This window comes from Gorilla gorilla, chromosome 13 (genome assembly GCF_029281585.2).
Source record: "Gorilla gorilla gorilla isolate KB3781 chromosome 13, NHGRI_mGorGor1-v2.1_pri, whole genome shotgun sequence".
NCBI classification, from domain to species: domain Eukaryota; kingdom Metazoa; phylum Chordata; class Mammalia; order Primates; family Hominidae; genus Gorilla; species Gorilla gorilla.
This window is the reverse complement of record NC_073237.2, coordinates 37,211,995-37,224,352: the sequence shown is the minus strand read 5'-3', so window position 1 is coordinate 37,224,352 and position 12,358 is coordinate 37,211,995. Positions and strand designations below refer to the sequence as shown.

The following is a 12,358-nucleotide window of genomic DNA, read 5'->3' as shown; positions in this document are numbered from 1 at the left end:
AAACTAAACTACCTGCTTCACCTCTGTCTTCCTGCACAGCACCAGCGGACCTCGGAGGGGGGAAGATGCTGCTTATAGCCATCCTTGGCTCTGCTGGAATGACCTGCCTGACTGTGCTGTTGGCCTTTCTGATCATATTGCAATTGAAGAGGGCAAATGTGCAAAGGAGAATGGCCCAAGCCTTCCAAAACGTGGTAGTGTCTCATCTTCCTACTAGCTAATAAGGGCAAGTCCAAGTACAGGCAGAACCTTCACTTTAAAGATATGGACCAGGAAATTTACTTATAAAGTAAATATTTCCCTTAGGCAAGCCTCATCTTCTCTTTGGCTTTCATTATGAAATGGGAGATAAAAAGTATGACTTTATAATTTCTTATCCAAACCAGAACAATTTTAAGAGTGAAAAGGGTGCTCTTAGTAAATTATGCAGGAAACTAGGTCTGCCCCTGCCTGCTGAAATGAGACATATGGTCATCCTAGTAGTAAGTCCCCAGAGATGATATCTTGCAACAGAATAAATTGAACATTTTTGGTAAGGAAGCACAGAGGGTAACCAGATCTCAGTGAGATAGGTAATGATGTAATATATTAGACAAGTTTTCCTCACATTTGCCTATTTCCAGTTCCCATTTCTTTCTAGTAAGTCCCTCAATCTTATCACCCCTCGTATGTGTAAGAATTATATATACGTGTGTGTGTCTTCCATTCCTGTGTACCCTCAGTCTGAAGTCAGAGTTCCTGGCACTTGCTATTGCCTCATTTTTTTTTTCATCTAGGAATTCTAACCAGTAGCAAAGGCCTATAAAAATCACACTTTACCAAGAGGCATCTTATTTGAGTTCTTTTGGTATACTAAAGCCTGAAAATGTATCTAGTTTGTGGGTTCAGGCCCTGTAAAATTAATTTGAACCAGACTTTATCAATTCTGTATATAATGCATTGAGTGCAATGATTCAAATGAGGTGTACCCCATGTGCATGAGTCCCCGAGTTTCCCTTCCACGGAGGACAAGAGGAACTTCACTATCTGACTCCATGCCAGAGCTGGCTCAACTCAGGCTGTCGCTGGAGAAGAAGGGCCAGCAAGGGGGTTGGGAGTGCTGGAGCCTGTCAAAATACCGGTGCTTTTTCATGGTAGCACCAGCAGCTATTTGAATTCAGGAGAAAGAGATACTGTGTTGGGTTTGGCTCTAAGCTTCAATCATCTTGTGGCCAGAGTGGACTTAGAGATTCTAAGCCTTACCACGAGAGAGAAAGAGTGTGCACTAAAAATAGAGTAGGATCAAGATAATGCTAAGAAAGCTCTCACTGAGGTACATCCTGTGGCTGCCCCACATAGGCTCTCCAAGTTAGTTTCCAAACCAGAACTGAACACTTGCTCATTTCACAGCACCGTAGGGAACTCACGTACAACTAACGCAAGGATGGCAAACACATGGCATATGTACTGTTACTCCTTCCTCCGTCACCCTTTACAGACATTGCTAATCAACAAGCTTTTCTGGGGAGGCCCAGAATTGTGCCCGTGCAGCCCTGTTGGCAGCTGGTTTATCAGGGCAGGCCTTTGTGATGAAAACCTATTTCCCTTTCCAGTCTAGAATTAAATATACTATTTCTTTTTTCATCTGGTGTGGATGCCAATCAGAAGACATTATGCCCCTTAGAATTATGAAAAATCCTGACACAAAATGATGAAATAATTATTTTTCCAGAGGGAAGAACCAGCTGTGCAGTTCAACTCAGGAACTCTGGCCCTAAACAGGAAGGTCAAAAACAACCCAGATCCTACAATTTATCCAGTGCTTGACTGGAATGACATCAAATTTCAAGATGTGATTGGGGAGGGCAATTTTGGCCAAGTTCTTAAGGCGCGCATCAAGAAGGATGGGTTACGGATGGATGCTGCCATCAAAAGAATGAAAGGTCAGTGGTTGACCAGATAGAGTCAGCATTGCGTGAGGGTGTGGAGAAAACTTGATTTCCTGCTGATTCTTTCCTCTATGGTCTTACCAAAAATTGGCATGGTATCAGACATAGCTGTTATTTGCAACTGAAGGTTGTGCTTCCTTTGAAGTTGAGCCTGTGATAGTCAGGATATCAATACAAAGGCAGGAGCCATTTAAACATCACTGTCTTGATTCATTGGGATGAGATACTATAGATTCTTGGTCATATATGGCTAACTTTTGCAGAGCATCGTTGTTTCTCTTAAAGCAATGCTTCTCAAAATTGAGTGTGCATCAGAATCACCTGGAAGCCTTGTTTAAAAACAGGCTGTTGGGCCCTACCCCACAATTTCTGACTCAGTTTAGGGCAGGGCCAGAGAATCTGCATTTTTCATTACTTTTCCAGTGATGCTATCTTGTGGGTTTGGGGACCACATTTTGCAAACCACAGTCTTCATAGGTTAACTGCATATAAGTTCCTGGGGACACTGTTAGAAATGCATTCAATTGGGTTTCTTCTACTCCTTGTTTGACTACATCTGAGTTTCTTGGGTAGCATATGAAAATCTGTGTTCTTAAGTGGCTTTCTCAATGGTTCCTCTGTACACTCAAGTTTGCAGAGAAAACCACTGATTTAAGGTCATAAGAACTAAATCTTTTCCAGCTTTGTTCATCTCAAGACTGTTTGGTACCTACCCATCTAATAATATTTGATAATATCTTCAGAGAAAGCAGAATGACTAGTTCACTGGCAAATTAGCTAGCTGTCTTCTCTTCTGTGGGAAAGAGCAGTTTGTGTAAGACTTGACTGTGAGGCTGCACTATTGATTTTACAAAATACAGGCTTGGAATGTGGTGCATTAAAGCAGAGAATATGATGAACTATTATCATTGTGCAGCTCCATCTTAAGAGCTCTCTAAGGATGCTGGCAGATTTTTCTTTTTTTTTTGGACCACACTATTGAATCTATGAATTACCTCTAAATCTTATTAAATCATCTCTGCTTTCTGCATTGTTAAGAAGACTAACAAAACAAAATATTGTCTATGATTAGAAACAGCAATATGTTTCTTTAAAAACAATACAAACTACTTGCAAAACAGCCAGAAATCCCTTTTCTGTTTTGCTGCTTTAGTCACAGGGAGTTTTGGGGAGCAGTGAGGATAGTGAGAGGAGAGGGGTGTAGAATCTTATGAAGGCAGTTTTTATTGGGATCTGTTGTGAGCCTGATTTTCTACCTTGTGCCCATGTGAAGAGGGAAAATAGCTTAATAAGGCACCAGGGCAGATAAATCCTGCAGGCAAAGCAGTGCATCCAAAGAAGGGCAGTTACCGAAGTGGACAACCTCACTATAAAGAACTTTAAAAAAATATTCCCAAGATATTGACCCTCCGTGAGGCTTCTGTAGTATGAACAGAGCACTTGACTTATGAGTACCATTAGCCCCTCATGAGATGATTGTCACAGTTTCTAAGCATGAGCAGCCATGTTTATGGCCACCAGCACCTCACTCCTACCCTTGCCACACAATGTGTTTTTTCTTTTTTATAAAAGCAGCAATAGCTCATTGTCCCTGACTCAAGACTGATCAGTTTATGCACCAACCAATAGCCTTCTCTTCATTCTGGTGCCTGCTGGGTTCTCCCTCTGGTTAAAGTGCTAGTGGAGAGACAAGGCAAAAAGAATAGAAGCAGATGCAACTCAGTGTCCTGATTCCCATGCAACTTCCATAAGATACCATTTGGATTTGATTTGTTTAGCTCAATCAACCAGATTGAGACTGGTTTGTAAAAAATAAGTTACAATTAGTGAACAAAGAGGCATGCATTATTGGTGATGTTTCATGGAAACTTTGGTTCTATTCCTCAGTTGTCTCTGGATGCTAGATTTAGCTGGAAGAGCTAAAATCTAAAAGATGATACAGCTCCACCTCTACCAAGTCATTTACCTGAGGATCTGGGAGCTTCAACAAGAAAACTTTAGAGTAGTGGTTCTCATCCAGGGGTGATTTTGCCCATGGGGGCATTTGGCAATATCTGGAAACATTTTTGATTGGCTATTGGTATCTAAGTTAGTAGAGGCCAGGATGGCTGCAAAACATCTTACCATGCACAGGACAGGCCCCTGCAAAGGAATTATCAGCCCAGTGTCAATAGTGCCAAGGCCGAGAAACTCTACTTTAGAGTAATGTCTTTGGTTGTATACAGTTGATGATGGTGACTGAGGGTACCTAAAGGTTCTTAGGGGGCAGGACGGGACAGCTGATTGTGAAAAGGTATAACAAAGAAGAATCACAACCCTTGACTTTCTTCCCAGAATATGCCTCCAAAGATGATCACAGGGACTTTGCAGGAGAACTGGAAGTTCTTTGTAAACTTGGACACCATCCAAACATCATCAATCTCTTAGGAGCATGTGAACATCGAGGTAAGATGCTCTTTTCCTGTCTTTCCTGCCAGAGTTTTTATAAAACAGACAAATTCCATATGGATATAAGGAAAGATGATAATGATCTTAAGAATGTTGCCTATTTTTTTTTAAAGTTGCATCTTCTATCTGAATGTCTGTCTAGTCCCATTTATAGACTGTGCTGTGGTTTGCCTTGTTTTTGGAGGGAGGTGCCGAGGCTGGACTATTTAGCCTCTGATGTGGTTCAGCCATTACTGCCCAAAGGTATTCATGGCTCCTACCTGCCCCATCCTTGGCCATGCAGAGGTTTTCTCCACTACCACTGCTATTATAGTAGGGGAGCCCCCACCATCAGCTTCTTAATTGCCTACCTTTACATTTTTCCTGGAAACCCAGGGAATTGGTATTCTGAATGTTAAAAGCCATGAATGCCAGCAATCTACTGTAATATGAAAACTAAGGATGGTTGGATTTTAAAAATAATTATAAGAAGCTTTCATGCAATAGTGCTTTGTTTTTATCCAGAATGCTTTCATGTACAATTACAATGGAGCTTTACAACTATCCTGTGTTGCACATGCATTTAAAGTTAAATTTATGTTATTAATTCAAATGTTTATTGAGTACTTTCTACTGTAATGCATGTAATTACTGGTGAGTGAGTAGGTAACAACAAAAATCTTCTATGGGTTTACCTCTGCATGCAGCATGGCCTCGTAGTTCTGAATCTCTGCTTAAACTTCACTTCTCATGGAAAAGTTTGCTCCCACAAAAAGCTCCATGCAGTAATTATTTACAAACTTGACAGCCTCTTGTTGACTTTGCAGCACAAACACCAACAATAGAAAAGAGACTACTTCCATTTCCTCAATTTATTAAACTAAAAATACTGGTGCTTCAAACAATTTATCATTCTATGATCCAATAAGGGTGTAATTCTGAAAGCCAGATCATGTCCCTTAGGTTAAATAATGAAGTAATGACATTTATTTTTTGAGCTACTTCCTGAAAACAGTAATGAGCATGGCACAGGAGTATAAATGAAAGTTACACACACACACATACCACACACACACACACACCCTGCTGTCCTTGCTGATAGCACTCCCACAAACATGGTGAGTGTTCTTAAAACCTGCCTGACTTTCTGTACAAACCCTACAAATGACACAGTACAAAAGGGCAAGGATTCTCTGGATGCCCAGGGAAAGTGGTGTTATGACAGGAAGCCAAGTGGCCGTGGTGGACAGACTAAACCAGTTTTCTGGAAAAAGGCTAAAACTACAAAGAAGACTGTGCTGAGGCTTTAGTGTTGACCCCACTGCAGATCTGAGAGAATGCTGGCTCTTAAGGGATCCAGGCAGTTTGCACTAGGAGTAGATAAGAAGAGAAATGGCCAGTTGATCCAGTTCTAAGTTTCAGCTTTTGTTTTATTCTGAGGACAATAAAATCTTGAGGTTATGTTTACTTCATCTGGTTGCAGTTGGTCTTTTGGGAGAGAATAAACCATGATATTAATGCAGCTTCCTTGGTGGGAAAAAAAAACGCAACAACAAAAATATATCCCTTAAAATTTTGCTTCGTCATCACATTAGCACATAGTTGGCTCTTAAAATTTTAAGATAGGCCGGGCGTGGTGGCTCACGCCTATAATCCCAGCACTTTGGGAGGCCGAGGCAGGCAGATCACAAGGTCAAGATGTCGAGACCATCCTGGCCAACCAACATGGTGAAAACCCTGTCTCTACTAAAAATACCAAAATTAACTGGGTGTAGTGGCGCACGCCTGTAGTCCCAGCTACTTGGGAGGCTGAGGCAGGAGAATTGCTTGAACCTGGGAGGCGGAGGTTGCAGTGAGCCGAGATCACGCCACTGCACTTCAGCCCAGGCGACAGAGAGAGACTCGGTTTAAAAATATATATATATATATGAATATATGTATGTGTATATATATGTGAATATATGTATATATGAATATATATGTGTACATATATGAATATGTGTATATATATGAATATATGTGTATATATATGAATATATGTGTATATATATGTATTTAAGGTAAATTATTTACCTTTATCTTTATTAATAAATACATATTTAAATTATTTTAAAATAATTCAGTAAAGATGTGAGAAAGCACATGTATACCATAATTTAGGTCTAACTTTCATTATAGTGCAACAGGTTTCAATATTAGTTTTCTTTTTTTGCTAGAATTTCAGTTTCTTAGAAGATCTTTCAAGCTTTTTTTTTTTTTTGAGATAGATAGGGTCTCACTCTGCACCCCAGTCTGGAGTGCAGTAGCACGATGTCAGTCCACTGCAGCCTCCCCATCCTTGGGCTCAAGCAGTCTTCCCACTTCAGCCTAAGTACTCCCAAGTAGCTGGGACTACAGGGATGTACCACCATGCTTGGCTAATTTTTATTTTATTTTTATTTTTTGTAGAGATTAGGTCTCAGTATACTGCCCAAGCTGGTCTCAAACTCCTGGGCTCAAGCAATCCATCTGCCTTGGCCTCCCAGAGTGCCGGGATTACAAGTGTGAGCCACTGCACTGGGCTTCAAGTTCTAATTCATACATCATTTTAAAAACATGGTTTGCCCAAAAAATTCTTCTTTAAAAAAAACCAGTAAAATAACTTTACATTTTACTAGGTATAAATGTCGATGTTTTTAGCAAGTAAATTCCCTTTAAAAAAAATTTTACAAGGGGATAATTTATTTTTTAAAAATTCCAACAAAACAAAAGTAACAAAACTGGGCAAATAATGTTTTATTTAAAAAAAAAATGATTTGGAACAAAAAAGTGACAATGAACCATAAGTAAGTTTTTCTAGGAACTATTGTTTTATTTTTCCTAAAAGCTTGAGTTTTCTGGTATCTTGAAGCAAAATGCAATCTTTGAAACTAACCTCTGGTGGCCAGAGACCCAATCAGCAATATGGTGACTTAGTATGGGTTTTGAGGAGGAGTAGAAGGCAGGAGAGAAAGTTACCTGTTGTGGCTCCTTCCACATGGATATTTAATTGTTGAAAAATAATAACAACCTCAGGAATAGCTAGAGGCAGACTAGAATAACATGCCTGGCTCATGTTACTAAGCTCCTTGATCAAAATGGAATGCAAATGAAAAGGTGATGTGAAGAACGTGTCTGAGATCTGGAAGAGCGTGCTTTGACTCATTCTACTGTTATTACTGAGTGGGTAAAAGCATTTCAGGAAGCCCTCTGTGTGAGTGCAGGTTTGGTAGGAATGGAGAGGGGGTGGGAAGGAGCAAAACCAAGCGTTGCAGCCTGGCCCCTTTTGAGTATTGCAGGAGGGTGTCACCTGTCTTCCTCCTGTCCCCCAGTGCTCCCTGGGTGGTGTTGCTAGATGTGTTTTTTAGACAAAATGGAGTTTATAGGCAATTTCCACAGCACATCTCTTAAATGTCACAGCTGTTCAGGGCCACTGATGAGTCGATGCTCTCTTCCTTCCCTACAGGCTACTTGTACCTGGCCATTGAGTACGCGCCCCATGGAAACCTTCTGGACTTCCTGCGCAAGAGCCGTGTGCTGGAGACGGACCCAGCATTTGCCATTGCCAATAGCACTGCGTCCACACTGTCCTCCCAGCAGCTCCTCCACTTCGCTGCCGACGTGGCCCGGGGCATGGACTACTTGAGCCAAAAACAGGTTTGTCTGGAGGACTTCGCTTTGGATATCTTTCCTGTGGAGTTCCCTCTAAAGTCAGTTTCAATATGTTTGTAGGGTCTGTCAACCTCTCTTCTTTAACTCCTTCTTAAAATCTCCCTCATTTTAATCTCTCTGTGAATAGTCCATCTATTTAAATAAAAATTAATACTAACATATGTTTATCTAGCAATTTTCATAATTATGAAAATTTTATAATTTTCTTCTATCTAATTTCATATATGCAAATTTTATAATTTTCCTAATATGTAGCGAGGTACCTTAAGCTCTCTTAGCCTGGTTTGCCTCTAAATAAAGTGTAATAACAGAGACACACTACATTACAGCTGGAGGATTTAACAACCTGTGTTTTTTATTTGTTCATTTTCTGAAATTCTTCTGCCAAGATGTGGTGTGTCATTTGGCAGAATCCATTACCAGGGAATTTTGGAGGAGAACTTTAAGGGAACTGGATTGTGACTTTTTAAAATCCTTTTTTATACTATTGTTTTCTTTCCTATTCCCCAAAGTTTTCAGCCCTGGGGCTTTCATTAGGCTGAAAATACATAATGTTTTCAAAAATTTCAGTTTATCCACAGGGATCTGGCTGCCAGAAACATTTTAGTTGGTGAAAACTATGTGGCAAAAATAGCAGATTTTGGATTGTCCCGAGGTCAAGAGGTGTATGTGAAAAAGACAATGGTAAGTGCCGGACATGGACACTGATCGCATCCTTTCCGAGGTACTCCCCCATCTCCTGATGTTGCTTCTGAGACTGTCAGTGCTCTGTGGTGACTGAAGCATCTGACTGTATGTCCCAGTAGATACTGTGTGCCCTGGGAAACATTCTTTCTAAATGTTGGTTCCTAACATGATTGCAGCAATAATGAAGAAGGCACTGTCATGTGTGACCAAGTGATTGAATGTTCAAACCTAGTGGTTTGGGGTCTTGGTTCTATCCAGTCCAGACCCCAAGGCATCTCACTCAGAAACCTCTGAGGAGCTTGCACAATCCCCTTTCATGCACAGCTGACACAGCAAGGAAAAAAATTAACATATTTTCCAAAAGTCAAGAAAGCAAACTAAATGGTTTCTAAATCACCAGGAAGCTCTATAGAGAAATTCATAACTTCTACAGGCTCATCTAAGATTTCTCTCTTCACTGAAACCTCAATGGTCACTATTCAAACCCAAATAAAATCCACTCTCCCAAACAGTAATATTTTATCTTTAAATACAAGATTGCATGAGAACCTAACCATACAGTCTTAGAGGAAGAGAGATACTCATTCTGCTTTTGGTGCCCAGTCTAGAATCACATAGTCCTAGAAGTACCACATCCCTGCATGTTACAGCTGTGTGGATGAAATGTCACCATCCTCTCTTTTCCTTGGGTGGGCAGAATGCAGGGGCCTTAGGGATGACAAGCCCTGCAGTCTTTCCATGTGTCTGGCAGATCTACTCTGGTGGATGGCTCTCCCTTTTTTAGGTCTGATGAACATTACTTGGTCCCAGCTTTCCTGGGATGGCTCCAGTTGTCATGAGATATAGATAATCTTTTTGTTTTTGTGGGCACACCAAATTGTCTCTTAGCAAGGCTCAGGTTCCTGCATTTATTCTCAATTCCAGGCTTCCTTTTTTTTCCATCATACTTATTTTAGTTACTGAGAAGATAAAGTAAAACAATACTTAAGAACATTTTGAAAGGAAATCACCCATAATTCACCACCTTGGCATATATATTTTTTTCATTTTGGCTTATTGCCTTCCACAGCATACATCCTTTTACATAGCTACAACCACAGTGAACATAATCATTTTGGATCTTTCCACTCTCCTTTCTGATGAGGGTGTGAAACGGAGTCCCTTTGGCTCTTTGAGGGCCCTGCATGCTTATCAACATCAACACTTTCAGAAGCCATATGTGCCTCCCTGAGGGCTGGCTTCCAGGTGATGCTTTTCTCCCTAACCTTTTCAGGCACACTTAAAGCAGATGCTTCTCTGGAGCAGGGGTGGGCTTGTTTTCTTAAAGAAGCAGAATCCATCACTTACCTACCTACTCCAGCTCTCCCAGCTCCTCCCTGACCACCTGGTGTCCTCAAATCTCCTTCCTGAAATCCTTTTCCCTGCTTTACTCCAGCAGCTGGGGTATGTGGGTACCCTGGCTGAGAAGGTGGAGGGATAACACAGGATAACTCCACAATCTACCCATTCTATTTGGATGCTCTCCTCAGCCTCCCAAGACTAGCACTGGTTTGCTTGGCATTTCATAAAGGGCAGTGATTTCTGCAATATTGGGGTTATTTAAAGGGGGAGAGCACCTATCAGGTCTCAACTCTATCTTACAATAGACTAAACAGGGTAAAGGTGTTCTTTAGCACCTTGGGGCTGGGGAGGCAAGGGCCAGGTTGAGGGAAGGGGGAAGAAAGAAGGATTGGAGAGGAGCAAGTTCCTTGCAAGAAAGGTGCAGTGTGGCAAGACACTGCTAGAGAACACAGTGGCTACCTTCTCTGGCAGCCAATTTTAAAATCAGATTTTCAATTCTCATTGTACCTCAAAGCATCTGCATTTTTTAAAGGTCCCCAGATGATTGAGTCCTATCCTGTGGATATTCTGATTCAATTGGTCTAGGGTGAGAACCCTGCATTAGGGTTTTTTTTTTTTTAAGTTACCCAGGGTGATTTTAATACTGGAAGTATTACTGCAAACTACTACACTAAGCAATTTGGGGTTTCACTATCATAGATTAATATATCCATCCCCTCATCATGGATTTGTTAGTACAATGTTTCATGCTTGTGCTAGATTTTGGGGTAACATAAGTCAGACACAGTCTCCACCTTCAAAGAGCTCGTAGACATATGACTCAGGATTGTAACAGTTGATAAATGCAAAGAGCAAGGAAAGCACAGGTGCTGCGGGAACACAAAGAAGGTGCACTGAACCAAGCTGAAAGGAAGTTAAGGAGGGCTTCCTGGAGGAGGTCAAATCCTGAGTTTCATAGTAAATGTTAGATAGGCAGTGAGGGTGTGAGAATAAGTTGGATGAGCTGGAGGACACAGTACATACAGAACCTCTAGAGGAAAAGGAAAGCATGAAACCTTTAGGAGATCTTTAAGTAATTCACTATGGCTGGGGGTGTATTGCAGAGAGGAAGGGAGAGTTAAAATTCAGGGTTGGAAGAGGAAGCAAGGATAAAGTCCTGAAGGGCCTTGAATTCCAGCTAAGGATTTGGGATCTTGGAGCCATAGGGACATTAAAGAATTTTAAGGAATAGAACTACATGGTCAAATTTGCCATTTAGCATGATCATCCTGACTACAGGGTAGAGAACAGACAATTAGGGAGGGAGATCAGTTAGGCAGAGAGACCAGGAGAGATTGTTGTCATCAGGTGTGGTATGATGGTGGACTGAACTGAGGTGATACAGTAGACAGAAGTGACGAGATCCAAAAGAAGTCAAATAAAAAAATAAATGAAAAAGTGCACAAGGAACTTAACAATTAGGAGGTGTGAGGTTGGAAGCCAGCAGGCTGGGAGTGAATGAGGGCAAAAAGAAAACAGATAACACTGTAGAGAGAGTTAGAATAACAGCTGGGAGATGGGGTGGTGTGGACAGAGAGTGAAGGGAGGAGGTGTGGATGTGGAGGAGAACAATAAATAGGTAGATGTGAGAAAAAATACTTCCATAGTTGAACCTAAAAGTACAAAATTACCATTTGGAATTTATGTTTAGAAATGTATGCATCAGAATATTGCCACTCCACAAAGAACTGGGGGACAATTGCACATTCAGGAATCGTCCTTGGTATCTAGGGCAGGGCTGGTCTCATAAATGCATGACCTAGGAGAACACCTGCTCTGGAGAGCTGAGAAAGGTCCCTCAAGTGCTCCTGGTTTTGTTCCACCCACTGGCTAATGTAGGTGGAGATGCCACTGTGAAAGTCTGGACAAATCTGTGGGAGGGAGGGATCAACCTCTCAATGACCAACCCTATGATTCTTGAATGAGTAAATAGGAAGGGAGCCCCAAATCATAGAGACTGAGGAAACTAGGAATAAAACTTTAAAGTCAAGCTTTACAATGTCCAGGCACATCTCATTTTGCCTAGCCTGGGATCAGTAAACCAAGATATGGGGAGAGCCTGGAGGCAGTCAGGACCAGGCATCGAAAGGATCAGTATGTCTCCAAACCCAACATAAACTACACTAGCTACAAATCAGCTCAATCTCTACTGTTACACATGCACACTGTTCCCCTTGTCCAGGGATGCTCTTTCCTCTCCCATCTACCTAATGACACCTAAACATCTTATCTTATAGAAGCATGCT

At 41.2% G+C, this 12,358-nt stretch overlaps 1 protein-coding gene across 4 annotated transcripts in view; it reads left to right on the top strand.

Annotated features, from left to right (window-relative positions):
* TEK (TEK receptor tyrosine kinase) overlaps positions 1-12,358 on the top strand; it is a 123,197-nt gene that overhangs the window by 96,436 nt on the left and 14,403 nt on the right. For 2 of the 4 annotated variants that reach the window (XM_019034171.4, XM_055350817.2), the window contains 5 exons: positions 40-191; positions 1,712-1,922; positions 4,263-4,373; positions 7,840-8,030; positions 8,616-8,729. In XM_019034171.4, coding sequence (XP_018889716.1) covers positions 40-191; positions 1,712-1,922; positions 4,263-4,373; positions 7,840-8,030; positions 8,616-8,729 — 779 coding nt within the window. Of the gene's footprint in view, positions 1-39; positions 195-1,711; positions 1,923-4,262; positions 4,374-7,839; positions 8,031-8,615; positions 8,730-12,358 lie in introns of all 4 variants that reach the window. The other 2 variants (XM_004047894.5, XM_055350816.2) reach the window with 1 other exon arrangement.